The 22,301-nt window shown below is 40.4% G+C and overlaps 2 protein-coding genes across 2 annotated transcripts in view; one reads left to right on the top strand and one right to left on the bottom strand.

The window, feature by feature from the left end:
* Positions 1-13,184, top strand: part of PTER (phosphotriesterase related) — a 56,576-nt gene extending 43,392 nt beyond the window's left edge. The window contains exons 4-5 of the mRNA XM_001498128.5: positions 6,020-6,160; positions 11,942-13,184. Of these exons, the coding sequence (XP_001498178.3) occupies positions 6,020-6,160; positions 11,942-12,152 (352 nt within the window). The 3' untranslated portion in view covers positions 12,153-13,184. The remainder of the gene's footprint in view (positions 1-6,019; positions 6,161-11,941) is intronic.
* Positions 12,891-22,088, bottom strand: C1QL3 (complement C1q like 3). The gene is made up of 2 exons (XM_023632389.2): positions 21,355-22,088; positions 12,891-15,559 (listed from the first exon to the last, which is right to left on the bottom strand). The coding sequence occupies exons 1-2, from the start codon at positions 21,940-21,942 to the stop codon at positions 15,380-15,382; spliced, it is 768 nt and encodes a 255-aa protein (XP_023488157.1). The 5' UTR covers positions 21,943-22,088; the 3' UTR covers positions 12,891-15,379.
* Between the last annotated feature and the right edge of the window lie 213 nt (positions 22,089-22,301).

Below are 22,301 nucleotides of genomic sequence, written 5' to 3'. Positions count from 1 at the left end.
CACTTGGCAGTCTTTCTGCAACATGCAGCTCATCAAAGGTTTTCCTCTTTATGGAGCTTTTCCTGAACGAGCCAAGCAGTACTGATATCTCCTTTGTGCCAATGCAGTTCCTAGTAGTACTTTTCGTATTACACCTAGTAAGGTCTGTAAAGTAATTATTTGTTTCCATGTCTCTTTTCCATAGACACTGAACTTCTTGAAGGATGGGACTCTGTGTTATTTGTTGTTATTTTCCCAGTTCATACCTCATAGTAAGTAGATGAGCAACAATTTCTTATTGGATGGATGGATGCATGCCTCTCCTCTCATGCACTTTATCATACTCTGATAAATTACAGGCTTATCTTCCAGAACAACAGCTCTTTTTTTTTTGCCTCTCAACAGGTATTCTTCTGGATCATCCATCCCTCACCCAACACCTGAACCCCACCAACCTTTATCTCAACAGTATTCTTCAAGACTCAACTCAAAGGAGTCGCTTCTTTCATAATGCTTTGTATTTGTTTGTACTATAACAAGTTCTCAACACATGTAATTGTAATTATTAGTTTAAATATCTATTCCTTCCCTACACTTTAAGTTCCTTGAGACAACAGCTTAAATTTCATATTCTTTTTTTTTTTTTTTAAAGATTTTGTTTTTTCCTTTTTCTCCCCAAAGCCCCCCGGTACATAGTTGTGTATTCTTCGTTGTGGGTTCTTCTAGTTGTGGCATGTGGGACGCTGCCTCAGCGTGGTCTGATGAGCAGTGCCATGTCCGCGCCCAGGATTCGAACTAACGAAACACTGGGCCGCCTGCAGCGGAGCGCGCGAACTTAACCACTCGGCCACGGGGCCAGCCCCCTTAAATTTCATATTCTTATCTGTATCCCCAGCACAGAGGCTAGCACGAGGTAGGTGATAGTACAAGACAGTAGACGTTTCCTGAAGTAATTCATGAAGGTGTGCTTGAATGAATGAAATGAAATAATGTATTTGATAGTTCTTTGCAACTGTAAAGCCCAAGACAAATTTAGGTATTGTTATCATCTTGATCACCCCCGCGAATCATATCCTTTCCTCTGCTCCGTTGTTCTTTCTACCTAAATAGACCCTTGTCTAAATTATCACTTCACACAGGCTTCTCTGCTCCCAGTCAGAGTGCATTTTGACATTAAACTAAACCCCTCAGCACCTAGATAGGATCTAGAATATAAAGAGGTTTGAAAAACAGAATCAACTATCTTGCATTTTAGCACCAGTCTTAAAACACTAGTAAGTGATAACTGTATTCTGAAAATGAAGAGAGCCAAATCGCTTGAGATACCATTTTCTTAGCTGATGGCAATATGTTTGCCAAAAATTTATGCCTCTTCCTTATATAGAGAGAATTTGTTTATCAGTTGAAGAGCAAAAGTGTAAAACATGCAACAGAAGAAATGAATTGATATGAATGACAAGAACAAATACTTGATATAAAGATCTCATCTTCCTCCTGGGAAATCCCAAGATATTTTTACAAATGACACAGCAATCACTTCATCCACCTTGAAGAAGGTGAAATGCAGTAGCTCTTCTATGTCTGACAACCACCTCAGTGACTGTTTCGGGCAAGAGGTGAAAAATACTTACCTTAAATGCTGGGGAAGATTGGAATAAGAAAGAATATAATTATTCATGGATATAGAATATGGAATGACCAGAACTGGCTGAGGTTGACACCTCCACTCTTATGAGAAGTGCTATGAGATCTTTGATGACTGGGAGGGGCAGGACCTCTGTTTAATCCTCATCTGAGAGACGTCAAGCAGAGTACATTTTCCCATGGTACCATTCTGACATTTGGGGTCAATCCTTTCTCCAAGGGAAAAAAAGTCACTTGCATAAATGCCACAACAGTAGCACCTTGCAAGTCTCTGGAAGTCATCCAACTGAATGTCAGTTTAATATAGTTAAGTCACCTTGTTAGACATTCATGGTGCAGGGTGCCCAGAGATGTCTCTGTGATGGGGCGTATTTCTCCATGGGTAAGTGTTGGTGAGAAGGAGTGGAGCTGCTGTGGTGGGTGGGTGCTCTCACCACAGAAGGGGCAGTATAGCCAAAGGACATGGCGTCTGAAGACAAATGCAATCTGGGTTTGTTCACAACTCCTCATTTTGAAAGTTGAGTTACCCAACTTCTCTGAGACTTAATTTCCTCATCTATAAAATGGGGATGATCATACCTTTGTCATATAGTTTTTGTAAGGATTAAATGAGATAGGGCTGTTTTAAATACTTGGTAATTATTAAGTGTTTATTTTCTTGCTTCACCTAATTCTCCCATCCTACACCTTTTTAACATCTAATACCAAATTCTATTTTTTTCAGGACTTCCCTTTGAAAAATATGCATGATTATTGACACTACTTTTCTCCATGGATTTTGCACTTTAGTAAGGAGCATTTAAGTGAATTCATTTCTTCATTCCTTCACACTAATGTTCAGTTATCCAGAGAGTGTCATATCACTAAATGTCAGTAAAAATAATAATTTATCTATCTATCTATCTCCTGGCTTTTTAATGACAGCAAATTTGTCTACCTTCTTTTTTAACTACATTTTCCTAATGTCCAAAATACCGGCTTAATTGCTTCTCTTCTGAAGAAATCTTCTCCTTCCTTACATGTGACTGTAAAATTTTTAAGAATGTTTTACATAGGGACCATTTCCTTCAAAGTCACACTCCTTTCTATGTGCTGTTCTACAGGATAAGAATTCCCAGGGGTTACTTTTGAAAGTTACATGTATAGATGAATCTCATTGAACATGTAGTCTTCCTCCAGAAAGAGATCTCTACCTATGGTGATATTCTTCAGATAATATTTATAATATAGGTAGCATTTATATGTAATTGACATCTGAAGAATTGGATCCCTACATTCCCCCTTCCTCCCTAAGATGCAGCTTTGGTAAGACCACATCCAAAGAAATCATGTAGGGTCTCATGAGCCACTATCAGGCTTTGGCTTTTTCTTGGAGGGAAATGGGAAGCCACTGGTGGGTTTTGAGCAGAGGAGGGACTTGATCTGACTTAGGTGTGAAGATAGGCTTTGGTTGCTGTATTTGAATAGACTATAGTAAAACAAAGGTAGAAGCAAGAAGAGCAGTTGGGAATCTATTGCAGGGATCCCGTAAGAGATGATGGTGATTTGGACCAGGAGGGTAGCAAGGGAGGTGGACTGGATTCTGGACATATTTTGAAAGTTGAGCCAGAAGTTTATCCCGATGGGCTAGATGTACAGTATGAGAAGAAGAAAGCAGTCAAGGATGATTACAAAGTTTTTGGCTTGAACAACTGGATGGATGGAGATGACATCAACTGAGATAGGGAAGGATGTTGGAGCAGCTGGTTTAGGGTGGGACATGAGGGATTTAGTTTGAGACATGTTAAACTTGAGCTGTCTCTTAGACATCCAAGTGGAGATGGCAAGCAGGCAATTAGACATGCAAGTCTGGACTGCAGGAGAGAGGACTGATCTAATGGTAGAAGACCCTTAAGATGTGCCCCTTAATATTTGTAAGACATTTAGAGCAATGTCAGGCTCCTAGTAAGAAAGTAAGCAATGCTCATGATTAATACAGTTCCTTCTCCTCCTTTGACCATGTCATTCAAATTGTCCAAAATAACTGTAATGATCAATTCCTGTCTATCAGATGTAGTTATCCTCTGAGCTAGCAATGAAAGGCCTCCACAAAGCAATCCTTTCTTACTTTTTGGGTTTATCACCCCCTGGGCCCCATGCTACCCTTTGATGGTAAATTCCCAATTTTGCAAGTGCCATTTGAGGGTACTGTGGGAAGGGAATTAAATTTCAAAATAAAAGTTAAAAAACACCATGTGCACACATAGTCAATGTAATTCTGGAAAATGTCCTTTGAGTATAAAATATGTAGCAATAGGAGCTGAATATGACATGATAGGAGCTAATTTGATAGTTAAGAGCGTAGACTCTAGCCTTGGACTGAATTTATATTCCAGCATATCACCTTGAGAGAGTATCTAATCTCTCAAGAACCAGTTCCCTCATCCCAGTTTCCTGATGGGATTATGGAGAATATTAAATGGGACAATAAATATAAAGAACTTAGCACAATGCCAGACACACAGTAAGTTCTTGTAATTTTCAGCTATGATGATGATGACAATGATAAGCAACTTTACTTTTTGTTTTCAATTGGATCTAAGACTGAAGATTTTCTTGTGGCTTTCCATTTACTATGGACTTTTCATTGAACATATTCCTTGATATATCACTGAAAATTTAGAAAACTGAGTCTGAAGGCAGTAGGCCCAAAGAAGAAGACATTAGGAGCAGAAATGAGTCTGATCCAACCTGTTATTGGCGCCTCCCTTTCCTGTTTTGACTGGCCCCTGCTCCTCCCGGTGCCTTGCCCATTTTGGTAATTAACAAACTGAATGAAGTGACTCAAAAGAAAAAATGCTAAACTTACCTCTTCCCCCTTATGTTATTTTAATTGTGTATATTTTGTTTTTAAGCATGGTTCTTTTGGGGAAAACAGAATATGTTTACTATAGAAAAACACATATTCTTTTAGCCTAGTAATTTTGGAAGCAGAAGATGGTCTCCATGGTAAGAAGATGGAAAAGAAGTGGTATTAATAGAAGATAGCACAGAACTAACGCACATTTTATAATATAAAGGAAAGATTTTTTAGCCTCCTTGCCTAAACAACATTGTGAACTATAAGTTATGCTAAATTAGTGAATAAAATAAAAAGGAGCCAGCTACCATATGATTGCTCTGAGTGAAAATCAATAGTCAACTGCCAGGAAGCATCCCAGGACAGCAGAAACCTCTCGCACTTGTGACACACAGAGGCTTAATTGGTACTCCTATGGTTTGGAAGAATGGCTTTGAAAATACTTCTGACCTCTTAGAAACAGATTTATAGATGTATAATAGTGCTTTAATCCTTGCATCCTGGAGTTGCCAAAGTAATAGAATATCAGAGTGGCTAAAAGCCTAATAAGATAATGATTGTCTGACATTCCAAGTCTTCTCCAGGCCAATTTGGGGTCCCAAACAATCACTTCCTTTCTCTTGGTCCTTACTTCCCTTCACACAATGTCTAAAGGGGTGTATTTTCCCCTCACTTTTTTCCGTATTGTTTTCCGTAGGATTGCTTTTTTCCGTTCTTTCCTATTTCTGTGTTTGAAACTCTACCATGGTATTTTTAGGGTTAACCTAATGCATCCTTTTTCACTTGTTATAATCTAAATTTCTTGTAGTAATCTACCCTTGCTCCAGACTCTATTCCTCTGGCTGTAGCCTGTAATTCTCTCACATTTCTCTCTTTTCCCATTCATTTACAAAGTCTTATATCCTAAATAGTGATATTCTTACTATGATCTCTATTGAGGTGAGAATATATCCATAAAAGTTATCATAAAACAATAAGTTCTATTTGAAAAATAAGCACACCAGAACATAAATATCTGTAGGAGTGTTGCCCCCTTTAAAAAGGTTGCAATGATAGTCACATACACTTTGGCATTCATTTTAGAACCACTTTTCCATCTTCACCAAAAAATCACTCTATTACCTCCTCTTCACTTCATGCTTTACCCAGCTTAGTATTACTCACCTAATTCACCAGACCGGATGTCAAATTCCCTTGATAGTTTCCATTGTTCACAGCAGTTCCATTAAGTATTTTCAAAAGAGTATGGAACACATCCTGAAGACAATTCTCAAGGAGAATTACAAAATTGTTGTTGAATAATGGCAGTGTAATTAAAATGTCTATGGTCTCCAACTACTTTAGATGGGAGAACTCCTTTTTTGGATGAGTAAGTTCTCTTATTTCTGGTAACAAATTGAACTTACTGTTTTATAGTCACCCTGTAAGAGCAAACTGAAAAGTTCTTTTATTTGACTTGAACTATATTTGAGTAACTAGCGTACCTAAAACTTTTAATCTGTGTATGTGGAAAATATGCTCTTGCTAATAACAATATGTCTGTCTGATTGTCTCTAGGACTATACTTGATAAGAAGGAGCTACTGGAGTTTGCTCAACTTGGCTGTTACTTGGAATTTGATCTCTTTGGTACCGAACTCCTTCACTACCAATTCAACCCGGCTATTGACATGCCCAATGACAATAAAAGAATTAAAAGGTAAATAGGATGAAATCTCTCATAGCATTCCCTTTTACCAGCCTTTTTTGATAGGTAGATATTAGCAAAGATTCAAAAAACAATAAGTAGGCTGAACCAGAGACTTGCAGAGAAAAATATATCTATGTTGTTTCAGGGAGAAAATCTCTCTATATTATTTCAAGGAGAAAATGAGTCATCCTAAGTAGGCAAAAGCTTAGCAGAGCCTTAGAAGCTCAGTGCAGATGGGCAGCTGACAAGAAGCACGGATAATATTCAACCCCTGCCATGACAATAAGAGAACAAAAGACGTTTTTCTCTTTTTATCCCTAATGAAGTAAGCTGTTGCTTTCCCAGGTTGACCATGCCAAAGTCATAAGTTCCTACAATGAATTTTTGAAATGCTTTATTAAAATTATCCACTAAAGAGTTGATTGTAACTTAAATGCTGTAAGTATAGTATCTAAAGACCAAACATCACATAAAATCCAACCTCTCAAATGGTGGAGTGGTGAAAGCAAACATTTGTACCGGTCATTCTCTGCAACCAAGTGGAAAACTTGGGGAGTCAAGGATGGATGGCTACATGGTTTGTCTTAGTTACAAGGTGATATGAAGATCGAATGCACCAAGGTAGGGAATCTGAGAGGAGAAAGAGATTCGAGATTGACAAGGATGAATTCAGTTAGGGAATTTGTAAGTATTACTATCCAGAGGGGCCCTTGGATAAGGGTGTGGAGCTCAGGGCAGAGATTCAGGCTGAGACATAAATCTAGACATGGTTGATTTGTATGTGATAGTTGGAAGTGTGGGAATGAATGAGATCAATCAGAGAAGAGAATGAGGACAGAGCCCTGAAGAATACCTTCATTTAAGGGGTGGACTCAGGAACAGTCACTCAAGGACAGGCTGAGAAGTTTTCCAAGTGATAAGAATATCAGGGAAATGCGTTGTTATGGAAGTTGGTGGAAAAGAATGCTTAAAGCAGAAGGGCTTGAACACTTGTAATAGGTGGCTGATATCAAGTGAGATAAAGACTGAAAAGTATCCATTGGGTTTCACAACCAGGAGGTTCTCATTTCACAATCAGTAAGTGCAGTCTTGGTAGAAAAGGCTTGAGGAATGAGTAGGAGGTGAGGCATGGGATAGAGAAGCTGGTGGTTACTCTTTCAAAAAGCTGGGTAGTAAAGGGAAGCAGGAGAGTAGGGCTGAAGCTAGAAGAGAAGACCAGATCAAGGAGAAGTTTTGTTAGGAGCTGAGCAGTGTTTATGTGTCTGAGAGAAGACAGAGAATGAATCCAGGGAAGTAGTGCCTATGTTACAAGTTTGTTATAGAATTTGTATGAACTAAAGTATGCAAAGTTTTTAGCTGCGTGTCTGGTATAGAATATGGAAGTAGTCAATCAATATTACCTTTAAAAAATCTGGAGAGATAAGAGATATAGAGCAAGGCTCCTAAAAAATAGGACAAATAGATGGAATCTTGGGAAGCAAATAGGAAGTTGGTTGAAAGGAGGTGTACTTCCTACATTGAAATGAGACGAGGCGAGGTAAGTAATGGGGTGAATGCAGATAAATGTCTTGGTGGGAGGAACAGGAAACTGAGCACATAAGCCCCATATGTTCTCTAGTGTGCTGGTGAAGTAGACATGGTCATCCCTGAGAAAAGAAGGAGTGGATTCAGTGCAGGACCTTGTAGAGAAGGATGAAGGCTGGGGATGGATGTGGAGTGAATGAGGGATATACTGACTAGGGACATGCTGTGTGCAAGATCCAGTTGAGGCTAGAGATCAGAACTGCACATTGGCACCAGTGCGCTTGATTTGGTGATTATTTTCCCCAAAAATGTTTTGTATTTTGGTAGCAGGACAAAAAAATCTTTGTGAGTGGAAGCAAAATAATGTGAATAGTTAGAGAGATTGACGGTTGGGATTCTGTCTGAAAAACGTGATTGATACCCAGAGGAAAAAGGAAGAGGTTGAGATGAGAGTCACGAGGTCCAAGATGGACGGAAGAAGATACAGAGAGAAATGGAAAGATATATAGGAAGTACATAGCAGGGGCAAATAACTGGAAGCTTTAATGAAGTGGGTGAATACATATAGTAGAAGAAGTTCAGTGAAAAAGTAGGAAGATCTAACTTGTGGTCAGACTGGGAAACTGAAGATTGAGATTTCTCCATGGAAGTAGTTCTCCATGATGACCAGGACCAGAATGTGGTTATGAGGGTAGAAATCTGGTTGGACTGGGAGTATGCACAGCTGGAGTTGAGAAGTGACGTCCAGAAACTGTGAGGCTCAAGGAGTGATCGTTGAACATGCCCACACTGGAGTGGAGGGAAAGATCTTGAGCCACTGGCCACAGCTGGGACAGCCTTAGGATCTTTCCCCTAGACAGGGGACCTTTCCATCTGTATGTCTTCTGCTGTCCCTGTGTATTGACACTCTTCTTTGATTACCTCATTAAGAGTAAAATATGCTTCAAGTTTAATATCATTCGAGAGGGCTAGTTGATGGATGTTGCGTTAGTTACATAAATATGGAGATGCTCAGCTCTACATGAGCAATCTGCTTTGGCTGCCCTGATCAATGAAGCTAGCCCCTTTTTATTTGATAAACAGATTTATTGTTTCTTTTTAGTTTTATGATTTTAATTTACTTGCCCAGGAGCACCATTCAATACAGGCAAACAGGTTTCCCTAGGGCCCTAGTAGGTGTGTCATACTCAGAGGCGACTATTCTCTGGAATTTAAAATGGGGTGCTGGGGTAGGTCTTTCTCATCTTTCATGATCTCAAAACCATGATTTCCTGAAGAATGCCCTCAACACACATTTTATAATTCACCTTGGGAATAGGAAGGTTCCTCCCAGGACCCGCTTCCTTTTTCTCAGCCTGTTTGTGGCTGTCAGGTGTACCTTTTGCACCCGTATGCCTTCCATGAGGCTCCCAGACCTTGTGGAATAACAGCGATGGGTCTGCAGAGAGGGATCTATGCAGGAGATATTGGGGAAGGACGACCATCAGCTCCCCCTGTATTCCTTCTTAGCTCCTTTTGGCTACAAATTCAAGAACGGGAACTTAATTTTGGTCAGCTTTCATTGTGCCAAATGTAAACATTCTAGATTTACAGAAATACATCAAAAATTATATATAATATACTTGTGTGTTTATGTATATCTATGTATATGTGTTTGTATGTATACTTAATCTTCCTTAAATTAAAATCGTGCATTAGGTCACTTGACTCAAGCGCAGCTCACGGTAATTACTGAATGACATTTTGGCTGTGTGTGCCCCAGTACCCCCTTGTCCCCTATCTCTCTGGCACTTGATTTTGATCATTCATCAGCAGTCCTTTTCTGAGCCCTAGAAGCCCTAAAGCTCTCAAGTGCAAGAACACAGAAGCACGCTTCTGCCTACCTCTGGTTTTCAGCCCCAGAAAGTCTGTGTCTAACACCTGTTTTCAATCTTATGCTCCATTTCTCAAATCTTATTATATCTCTGCCTTTTCACACTTTGTAGTCTCTCTCTAATATTTGTTTGCAAAACACTAACTCATTTGTATTTCTATAATTACCGTGATTTTTTGTCTTCTCATCTGTAGTGGCTCCTTCCTTCTGGCAGCATCTCTGGAACTACTGTTCTTCCATACAATGGCACAGCATGAGAGATGATCTCTGATTTTAGGAGTGACCAGGCAGTTTTCTTGATAGTCAGGATGTAATTATGTTTCTAGACCCACAGTATTATCTTTCTTATGAGAGAACTAGTCTCCAGATTCTCGACTTAATGACTTCTAAGGGTTCCCATTTTCAAATGAGTATCTTATCCATTATATTCTTTTCTTACTATGTCACAATTCAATAACTGCATTTCAGGGACGACATAAGACCTCCTATCCATACGATATGCCTCTGTAGTAATAAGATATTTTTTTCTCAAACAAGGAAAAGAGACAAAAACTTTGGGAAATGCTCAGAACATATAAGGGGGAAAGTGTACCCTAAAATTTCCTGTAATATGATACTCCTTTTCAGTTGTGGATCAAGGTTTGTCACACTAAGTTTCAGGATTGTATACACATTCTGTCAAATCTTCCTCTTTTTTTCATAAATGACTACATAAATCTCTTAGATAATTCCCTTAAAGAGAGTTTGTTCCAAAAGTAACTTCTCATCAGAACTTTTGGACATTATACATTTTTTTTTTTTTTTTTTTTTTTTTTTGCTGGGGAAGATTTGCCGTGAGCTAACATCTGTGCCAGTTTTCCTCTATTTTGTATATGGGTTGGCCCCACAGTATGGTTGCCGATGAGTGGTGAGGGTCCACGCCTGGAACTGAAGCTGGGCCACCGAAGTGGAGCCTGCTGAATTTAACCACTAGGCCATAGGCCAGCCCCCTAAGACATTATACACATTTTAAAGAGGCAGATAACCATGCCTCTTGGTGACACAAATAGCATTCCATCTACTTATAGGACACACATGGAGTACATGTGATGTGAACGCAGATTTCCAGACAAAATGCCCAGGTTAACTTTTCTTCTGTGGCATTTGCCTTCCTTTGACCTGCAAACACAAGATCTAATCTTATAATTATTATAATTAACATTATTAATATTAAATTAATTATAATTTAACATGTATGTTCTCAGAAGCCAGGGCTTTGTGCTTCAGGGGTTTTTTTGGGCAGTATCCCACATTTTGCTTAGTGTGGTAGTTATTAAATATGACTCATGCACTGGACTGGCAAGAAATGCTATCGAAACAAAAAGGATACCTTTCAAATAATTAGCCCTTGGAAGAAGATGCTATCCATCCATCTAGATCCATTTGGGAATCTAAAGACTGACAAGACTATATAGAAAATGCCAGAGAAGAGTCATTGTCCCCAAGTTGCATTGCCTGCCATCAGAGACCCATGGAAGTCACGACAGACGCTGCCCAGAGTCCAGACACATACGGATGGTGGCCGTCAGGAAGTGACTCACGCTGGAGATTACAGCATTTAACGAGGCAAAGAGGGGTGGATGCTTAGACAGTAGTCAGTAAGCCGTTCTTTAGTCAACTGACTATAGATTTAAAGAAAAGCCTCATTATTTATAGCAATCTTGTTGAAATGGAAGGAAGACAGAGTAAATTTTTATTGGTCAATTTAACCCAATGTTGTAAGGCTACTACTAAGTCAAAATTCTCCTGGACTTCAATGGGACAAATGCTCAAAATACAGAGGGGCTGTTGCTGACCTTTTAAAAATGACTGTTTAACTTATCATTTGCCCTTCACTTTCAAAGCCACTGAGTTTGCTCCCAGAATGTTTTACTTGTACGAAGATTCCTTCCATATCCCTATTTTAATAACAAATAGTCATTGACTTTATTTGCTAGGAAAAAGGAGACAGAGAATGAGATCTGAAAAATGGGCCCACTAAGAGGCATTGCAGAGTGGAAAGCTGGCCACTAATCCAGAGCAAAGTTATTTAGTGAAATGCTGAAGGGGCCATTCATTCACACTGGCATATCCTATAAGAAGCTATCTTTAATGCAGTATTGCCGGGCATTGTCGTAAGTATCATAGGCTAGAAATTTCTGTGCACATGGAATAAGGATCATGTTCCTACTAGGATACATCAAAATCTTTATCATCACCATGGAATATTTAGTAAGGGTCTCCCAGTACACGTGCCACAGTGGAAGGTGGTATCTTTACGACAAGCACAATACGTTTATGAGTAAAAGTTTAAAGCACGCTGAAAATGTTAAATGCGAGACAAATGCCACATAATGAGTTAACATTTTTCACAGGGTGCGTCTTCTGGTGGATGAAGGCTATGAAGATCGAATTCTGATGGCACATGACATACACACAAAGCATCGGCTGGTGAAATATGGAGGTCACGGCTATTCTCATATACTCACCAACATTGTTCCTAAAATGTTGCTTAGAGGTATAACTGAGAATGTACTGGATAAGATCCTAATAGAGAACCCTAAGCAATGGCTAACTTTCAAATAGGCTGGTTGTTTATGAATTCACACCTTGAGCATAAAGCTTGCAGAGAACATTCAGTGATTTCAAACCCACTGTGAGATATTAATCGGAGCTACGTAGGACTAATGACAGATCATTTCCTTTTTATGAGATTTAGAAGAGTTTTGCCTTCTCAGAAACTGGCCGACTATTACATCTGCACCTTTAGGGAGTTACTGAGCCTAATTGAGCCCTACCGTTTTGCCTTAACAATATAAATATGCAAGTACCTATTTCCAAACAATGATCTACGGTCTATATCCCCTAATTTGTTTTGTTTTGTTTTCTTAATCTATCAGCTGCACTACTTGAGAAAATTTAAAGTGTTTCTAGTTAAATTACCCCCTTCTGGAGCAATCTAATGTTTCTTGTAATATTGATGATCCTACTAATTATCCTGCTGTTCTTTAATTAATGCTTAATGAATAATATGGCACTTTAAAATAGCTTCTGCAGCAAGGGAAGTTAAATTTTGAGTCTTTTTTCTTTTCCTAAAGGATACTGTAATACAATTGCCAATTCACAACGGTAAAAATAGCGTGGAAGGTTAATTATATGCTGTCACCTATCTGTATATACTTATAACAAATCGGTATTGTTGCCTTTGGGTTTCTGGTGTCCATTTTTGCTGTTAATTTTGTTGTGTTTTGAAAAATTTGCATAAGGGGGTGTGAACATATAACATAGTACTGAACTAGAAAAATTCAATCATAAAAGTCAAAATATATTACATAATATAGTTTAATGAATCATTACATTTATAATAACAAAGGCCACAATTTAATTAATTAATAATATATAATGCAAATAAAAAGAAATGTTTGCCTTATATATATTCCCTTTATTTCCTTTACCTTTTATTTGTTCTTCCTTGGGCCTCAACAGAAAAAATAATGCTTATTTATCTGAAGGAAAGGTCAGATCTATTAGAAATGACAGTCTGATTCTGGAGCCTACTCTTTAAAAGGTACCCAGCCCTGAAGTTTTGTGTAAATAAAGCCTTTTGAAAAACTCTTAGTTGCTGTGGAATGCTGTTTATAAATTAATATTTTGGTTGAATCCTTACTATGTTATTTGTTATCTAAAAAACAATTCTCCAAACCCTTGGTGCCAATTCCTCTTTGATAAATATATATTGTTAAATGAAATAAAATCCATTGCAACTCCTTTATGAGTTATCTTACATATTAGAAAGGCCAAATAGAATTAGTCATTATTCTTGATGAATGGGCTGCTTTTAATCATATAAATCATGACAGTTACTCAGACCAAGGCATTTAAACCAAGCAAACAGCACCTTCAGATGGGAACGCCATGCATAACTCTTTTGGAAAGTTGCGGTTTGCTAAATAAAAGATATTTCTGTGGATCAAAGATGATCAAGCTTTCCGTGTATTAGAACAGAAAGTACCCAAGAGGAATGAGCCAGGAGAACAAACTAATTCCTTTAAATGAAAAAATGCAAATGTCCTTCACCAGTAAAAAAAAAAAAAATAGCAGATTTTTAAAGCTCTGTTTTTGAAATTTACTTGTCAAAGAGTCTTCACAGACAACTGAGAGGGGAACAGATTTTTCACTGTAATAGTCGAAGTTGTCTAATAGTTAGGATATATCAACATGCATTTTTAATCTTTTTCTTAGATTAAAGAGATGGCTTTTGGCAGTGTATTTTAACCAGAGAGAAAGGATTTGCACTATTCTCAAAGTCTACTTTACTGTGAGCTTCAATCCACCTGAGAAAAAAGAAAAAAACTGATAATTCAAATGCATATAATTCATAAACGTGGCAAAGAAGAACCACTTTGTTTCTCTAGTCCTCATATTAACAGTCTGCCACAGAATGCAGTGAAAGTATTGATTGGCATATGGTAATGAAGAAGCCACAGGCTTAATTTACAGACATGTGATGTATAGGGCATTGTAACCTAATAAAATTTAATTTTCTGGGTAACTCTTAAAAGATAAGTCATTTAAATTATTTTGCTACTCCATATATTTTTGTCATCCAAAATATACTTCAATCCAAAATAAGTCAAATAATTTATGTGTGTTTGTGTGTGTGTAGACACATTTTTTTAAATTAAATTTTTGAGGCTATACAGCCACTGTGCCTATGGTCTGAAGCCATATATATATTATATTTCATCGAACATATATATATAAACACATATATATGTAGCAGGTATTTGTATAAAATATATACACTTTGTCGTCATATCGGTTATATGTGAAATTGTTCATCTTGAAATAACCTCAGGCCACGATTTGTAGTAACTACTTGAAGGCCTTACTTAGTGTCCCCTTGGTGACGCATGCATTAGCTCAAATTAAACCTCTGTGCATTGGATTAAGAATACTCTTTTGTTCCAAAGAAGGCAAAAGCCTCAGTCTGATTTAACACCAAAGAATAAATATCTCCAATTTTCCAAGTAAATCTAAACGCATTCCACTGACAAAATGGACACACAGGGGATTTCTAAATACCATACATAATTACACATTTTCACACTGGGAGGGTAATCCTATGATACAATTTCCATCTCTATTTTTAAAGACTATCACCAGAGAAGAGAGAAAAGAAAATTCGTAAGAAAAAGAAAATGTGAAAATGATCATACGCTTGGGAATTCCCTCAAATCCAGAAAATTCCAGGTTAAGGCTTGAAGTTGAATCATTCCCAGGTCTAGCTCTAAAGTTAACAAGAGTACAAGGCAAACGATTTCTTTGGACACAAGCAGCATTGTTTCAATTCGACCTTCTCCTGCAGGGTAAAATCATTCTTCCCCACACTATGAATGGACTCCAGGTGTCATAATAAGCAAGGAAACTCACGAGAACCAAAGCTGACAAATGGATAAAAGCAGCAAGATCACAGTACACCAAAGGATCATATATATTGAAGAAATAATTCAGTGTCTTAGATTTTTCTATAAAAATTTGTGATCTATATAGGACTTCATTCACATGGACACTAACGATAAGGAGTATTTGCTTTGGCGGTAGAGAATCACACATCTGCTTATCTTGCCTTTAATATTTTTTTACATCATGTTTCTGAGTATACAGATGTGAGTCAGGTAGCATTTGAATTCCCCACATATACACAACTGAGGGGCCCCGCAACTGGCATCCCCTGGGATCCTTGATTCATTGACGTTAGCTGTACGAATCCAGTGTCCAAACTCAGACTAATAAGCTTAGTTTCTGCGTTATCAGTCAGCATAAATAATAAATCCAGAAAATGTGCTGTATTTATTGTTGTTTCCTCCGTGGGCTTTCCCGCCATCTAATTTGATGTAGACTTCGTCTCCTGGCTCCAAATGAAGAACCACACTGTTACTGGCGTAGTCGTAATTCTGATCAGCGTCTTGGGCAATCGCACTAGCACGCACCTATGTGAAACAGACAAGAATTAGAATTTGTCACAGAGAATTCTCAAGTTTTCTTTTTTGCTGTTCACTCAGCATCATAAGCAGACTTGCTGCCATGGCACAGAATTTAGCGCGGGAAAGTCCACCTTGAACTTGGAGCTTTATGAGGATATCTTTGTAACAGTTTGACCTATGTCACTGGAAAGGAGAAAATAGTGCTTTCGTGAACGTCTTTCCAGTAGTCTTTTCTTACTATATGTTGTAAACAATGCATACCAATCTATCCTCTTCCTAAATCACGACTTTTTCTAATTCCCTGAATCTTTATGCCCAATCACTTCCTGAAATGGAAATAATAATATTTTTTTTGCATTTTAATTTAAGCCACATAGTAATATTATAACCAGCTGTTTATGAGGACAGAAGTTCAATCCAAACTTCAGTTGGTTCTCACGATTATTAGAAAATTGAGATCCATAGTAGGTAAAGACTCAAAGAAATACCACCACTCTAAGTCTACTATAGAAGAAGAAAAAAGGGAAGAAAGCCTTTTGACTTGGGGCTTTCAAAATTGAATTCAGGTAAAGCCCCTTTTACCAGAAGCTTAACCCCTTTACACATCTTTGGTTATATCACTCAGGTTTTCAGAGTTCTTTTTCTATTTGTGCCTTTTTATGACGTAATTGTGACGTGTGCACTGAAATCAATTATTTAATTTCAACATATCTAAAAGTTACAGAAGGAACTAAATTTCCATGATTTGAGGTCTCTAAAATTTCTAGAATTTTCGAATGATCTCACTGAATACCCTTTTATATCTAGGTGATTCTAAATGGTGTGGTTTGCTTTGAGGATGAAGGCTGTTAATAATCCACTCAGGTTGAGCCTGTAATCTCATTAGTGACTTGATAGACACTTCGAAACAGTCAAATTGCCCATCTTATCAAGTAATATGGACATTCTGTCACATCCTCAACTCAAATTAGGCTTCATATTCATTTAGCTACATTTTGATTCTGCCTTGGAAAAAAATGTTTCAATAGGCAGACTTGTATTTGATTTATTTTGGTAAAACATCTTCTACTTTGTGGCTTGTTTCCATTCCACTGTAATGATATTTCCCTGAATAACGTAGCAAGTGATTTAGTGGTTTTGTAAACCTGCGCTATGTAATAATGCATGACTTGGGGTACAATATGCTGGGTTTTATCACTTGGCAAAATGAGGGAAATGAGACATAAGTCAAGAATTTCCATGCATTTCTTTCAAAACTGAAATGATAGGTTTTCAAATTAAATTTTCATGTGGCATGTTCTCACATTAATGCTGAAATGTTAAAAAAGGAGAAGGCTCTTTGACACTGCTGAACTTGTAAAGTAATTTGAGTAGTATTTTTAAAATTTCTTTCTCGATATCATGTAACAAAAGGAGAAAAGGGCTTTAAGGATTTAGAATTGCTTAACGCTGTGCTGACACTAATAGAATGAACGCCATATACTATGCAATTATGCTCAGAAGCACTGACTCAAATGTACACACCAATTGAGTGAGGTGGTTTGTTTTGACCATTAAGTAATAATACAATTTAATGTCGTAATATTTCCTAGGAATTAATCAGAAGTTTATGGGAGTTGAAGGCTTTGATTCATTAATTTCACCTAGTCATTAATTCCCAGGAAAAAGAAATCTGCAAGGAGGATAGTGCTATTACAACCTGATTTCTTTTATGTGTGGATTTGTAATGGATGAGAAAAATTAAAATATAAAATAGTAATTAGCCATATTAGTAATATATTATCAATCCATAATATACTTCTCAACTATTATTAATAAGCAGACACATTTTCTTCAGTGCTTCAGGTATTTAGTATATGTTCGATAGGTATTGTGCTTTAACATTGTTTTCTATAGGGAGGCATTTGGGAACCAGGACTCATCAAAATCACTTGATTTAGAGACAATCATCTTAAATATATATACACTGCAGTTTTTATTCTATAGGGTATAGTCACAAATCCATGTAAATGTTCCCATTTTTATTCAGCAGGTGTAACCACAGAAACCTGCAAATGCATTAGTGTGATGCCACCGACTGGAAGGTTACCCTTTGGGGTTTCACTTCCTTTGTTGGATAAAGCCAGTGTGACTGCTTTGTAATGAAAGTGATTCTCTAAGATTTTAACCTATAGCGTACCATTAGATTTTCTCAATTAAATCATTGCCATACTCCAGTGTAATATGCATGACTTTAGTGTGTCTGCTCACCTGATTATACTCTAGACGTATAATGGAACTTGAAATTTCATGCTCTGGTGTCCAGCTCAGTGACTTCCAACAATTCCTCCTTTAAGCCATCAAACTATTGAGGAAGGTAATGCATCCACCCATGAGGCTATTTTCAGGTTTCTAAATGTACACTGATTTCAGCATTTTCTCTGGGAATATGATGCATCCTTTCCTGAGCCCGTTAGACCCATTTCTAACTAAATGGACTCTAAAATCTTTTCCTATTGCAAGTTAACCATTTAGATTCTGCCTGATCTTTAGTGCATGGTTCACTGCCCCTAAAAAAATAATTAATTTGACATTTCATTAATCTTGCTAATCAATGAATATCAACCCACAAACTATTCTTTGTTTCCAATATATCTCATGTTCACTGGTGCCAGAACTAATAAATTCTTAAGAGTAAAAATTGGTCTTTAATTATTTTATAGTTCTCATCTTGAGCCAGTTTTAGCTTTTACTACAGTGGCTTATGATAGTGATTGTATTCAAACAGCAATACTTTTCTATTCAGGCTTTCTGCTAAAAGTATACCAACATATTAAAAATATTTCCTGTCTCTATGTAAAGCTATTTGAGTCCAACTTTTACCTTTAATATGCACTGTCACGGGCTCTCAACAAATGGGAAGATGAAATTTAGGTTGATGGCTTCATAGGGAATATGAAAACCGTGGTCTTTTTACTGGTATGTTTGTGAGAATGTAATAGGTTGTACAGCTTTAGCATTATCTTATTAGTGAGGGCTTATCATTAGAGACAATATTTATGGTAACATTTGCTAATTTAATTAATTGCTACTGATGTTCTCATAATTTCATTTTCATTGTACTTCTGTGGAACCATAAACAAAAGGTTAAGTGGCGCATCAGGTTAATTTACTGGCCTTTGATGTTTCCATCTGTGATCCTGCATTCAACACAAAGCATAAATAAAATGGTTCTCATATGGTTACGGTCCAGAGGCATCCCTTTATCCTAGAGTGAACTACATTTTTAGTTTAATTTTTGTGCTTCCCAAATCCACTTAATCCACAGAACATTACGCTGACATGGATCTCTGAGTTTCTGTTTTATGAAAACACATTAGGTCAGCTCAGAGGGGGAAACTGCCATTCAAAAAAGTGATCAGACGAGAGCATAACTGAAAATCAAGGATAAACTATTTATCTAATATTAATTTAAAAAAGATTTTATGAGATTTCTCATTTGCAATTGCCTGCACACCAGACTTTACAAAACAGCCCTATTCTAGAGATAAAATTCCTTAACACTAATACTGTGATAACCATTTTCCAAAATAGTCCATGCTGAACTGGAAAATATATTGTTCGCTACTGTATTTATTTTTCTGAATTACTTGTTGCACACCTTCTGCAGAGGGAGCAGCATCATCATGCCAATGGCAAACATTCTACATTATAAGGTCAGCTGGTCTGCCTTACTTTTTCCCTGATCTTCATGGAATGCACATGCTAGAATGATACCAAGGAGCATCTTACACGCCAAACAATGAACTAATTTTAAAAACAAAATGCCCATAGAACACTATATGGAATGATTTTCTTGGGATCAGTGCAACACACACGGGCTCAGCAGTCTAAACATCAACACTTAAACTAATTTAAATGGTTCCCCGGTTTTTCATGCAACTGCAATTTCCAGATATTTAAAGATGTGAGCGTTTTTATACATTGGCTGACAAAACTTGAATCTTATTCCATTTTAACGAATACCTCTAAAAACAAGCTCTTCAGCCTGATAGTATTTTCCAGACCTAACCTTTGAGTCAGAAGAGAGCCAATTAGTAAATAAATGGGTGCCTCATCGCTGCCGGCTGAGGGGCTGTTCCTAGACCATTTTGTAAGGGTGACACAAGCGCTCTGTTCTGGCCCAGTGAGTCATGCCCTTCATGGCCATTTACCTACAACTATCCCACGGCTCTGTGAATAATTTTTATTTTATCTTAATATTATTTTCGTGCATAGTAACTATAATAAACAACCCTGTCAGTGCCTCCTGGTGGCCATTTCTCCCCTTTTTGTTCCACCTGTCCTGAGAGCCCCTTAAGCCATTTACTTCTAAATTCCTTTGGAACTCAGGGGCCGCGTGAAGGGGCAGGGACAAGATCTTCTGTCCTTTCTCTCTCTTAGACATTTAGGATGTTCGCCTTAAACTCTTGAAAGAATTCTGACACTCAGGTCTTTGGAAGAAATCTTGCTTTAACGGTGCTTAATAGAAACCTGGGTTATAGCTAAACAGGTCTGAATTCCAGGGCCCGCGACCTGAAATGAAGCCCGATAGCCCTTGTTAAATCAAAGTTGGCCGTGGCAGGGTCGGGAGCCCTTCCCTCGGCCACCCGGTAAGCAGAGTTAAAGCCGAAAAACTCAGCCCAGGCTGCAAGGCCTCTCCCCAAGGGGGCTGCTGATTCAGCGCGTGCAGAGGATCCGATTACACTTTTAGGTAGTTACAAATATTAGTTTCCCCTTGTGACTAAGAGATCGGACACTTTGCTTTTGCAATAACCGTGAATTTCTCAGGCAAACGGTAGAGCGGCCCCAACATAAAACTGCAGACCCGTGCACGGCCCTTATGCCAGCGCCGACCAGCTCAGGAGAGCAAGTCCTCGTGGCCGTGGCGGAGGGCTAATCTGAGGCTATTTCACAGTCAAGGCCAAGGCCACTTTCGAGTGTGAGCTACGAGGCAGGGGCTGCAAAGCCCCTCACTCTGGCAGTGAGGCCCACAGCCCCGGGGCTGGGCTCAGGCCGCCCGCCCTCCTAGCCACCTGCCTGTGCGTCCTTCTACTCCAGCCAGCGGAGTTTGGGTTCTGTGTTTGGGCGCGTGTTTTACGGCGTAAACCCAGGAGTGTCAACTTTTCCTTTTGTTATCAACACTCATTACCTCTCCCCCTTCTCCTTAGGCTGAAAACTAACCAGAGTTTGCGTCTTGAATTTGCTGATAGGAGTTTCCCTTTCTGGGACGCCGCAGGGGCCTTGAGACCGCCGGTGCAAGGTCCCGCTTCGGCCCTGGACGCGACCCCCTTGGCCTCGCTCCTTCGGGCACCTTCTTTCTCCCTCGGGCCCCTGTCTTTCTCCCCTGGGTTTGTCACCCTGGCACGCCCATTCCGGACTCTCCCCGACGCTCCCGTTCCCGGCAAAGCCTGAGAGCTATCCTACGCTGCTGCGGATCCCACGGCCGGGGGCGCTTCCTGCTCCGGGACTCCGGGTGCACACGAGGTCCAGGGGACCGCGCTCCGGCTTCCCGCCCCTTCAGGATCGCGCTCACACTCGCGCGCACCGTTTGCGGGTCCTAGGCTCGGGAACCGCCCTCTCCAGGCCGCCGGGCCCCCTCTGTGGTGCGCGACCCCCGCCTCTCCAGAGTGGAACAGCGTCCCCCCTCGCGTCGCTCCCGGGAGCCGGGCTGCCGCGCCCTTCCTCCGCGGGATCCCACCCCCATTTCCGGGGTCTCCTCCCTCTCGCCCGCACCTTCGCGCGCTCCCTCCCCGCCCTCCCCGCTGCCTGCCCGCACTCACCTGGTTGTTTTTGCAGAGATCAGCCCACATGCTGGTGCCGTCCCCTCCACGCATCAGGACGTGGTAGGTGAAGAAGTAGATGCCCGGGATGGAGCAGGTGAACTTGCCCGTGGTGGGATCGTAGTGGTTACCGAGGTTGGTGACCACGTCGTCGAACTTGAGCACCTCATAGCCTTCGTGCTGCCGCTTGAGGCCGGCGTAGAAGGCGATCTTGGGCACCGTGCTGTAGGTGGCGGCGCTGATGGCCCCAGCCGCGTTCAGGCCGGGCGCCCCGGGCGGGCCCGGCAGGCCTTGGCGGCCGGGCTCACCCTTCTCGCCCGGGGGGCCCACGGGGCCCGGCGGCCCGGGCTCACCGGGAGGCCCACGCGGGCCCGCCTTCCCGGGCCTGCCGGCCTCGCCTTTGGGGCCCTGGATGAAGGTGGGCAGGGACTGCATGAGGCCGCGGTCCGGCGTGGCGGCCGTGCTGGGCGCCTTGGTGCCCCCGTAGGGGTCGCAGACCATGCGGCAGGTGCCCAGCATCTCGTAGTGCGCCGACGTGCCGGCCGAGCTCACCAGCACCGGGATGAGGATGACCAGCAGCAGCACCATCACCACCCCCAGCGCCCCGGCGGCGATCAGGCGCCTCCTGCTGCCCACCAGCCGGCTCAGCGCGGGGCGATCCTCTTGTCTGCTTTTGGACAAAATTTTGATGGTTGGGCGGGGACCTCCTCAGAGCCGAAAACAACCCCCTGCGAACCCCAACTCCCCTGGGCGGGCGCGCGCCGGCCGCTCCTCGCCTGCTCCTGCTCCCCCCGCTGAGGCTGCGGCTGGGGAGGGAGTTCGGACGCCAAGTGACTTGAGCTGAAGTCCCGAGCTGGGGGTGGGGGCTGGGGGAGGGGTGCGCAGGGCGCCCTCTCGCCTCCGGCGAACCCCTTCGCACCTGTGGCTGCCGCCGGCGCCGGCGCGGC

Source organism: Equus caballus, chromosome 29, assembly GCF_041296265.1.
Source record: "Equus caballus isolate H_3958 breed thoroughbred chromosome 29, TB-T2T, whole genome shotgun sequence".
NCBI classification, from domain to species: Eukaryota; Metazoa; Chordata; class Mammalia; order Perissodactyla; family Equidae; genus Equus; species Equus caballus.
The sequence above is the reverse complement of the archived record's forward strand: the minus strand, read 5'-3'. Positions and strand labels throughout refer to the sequence as shown.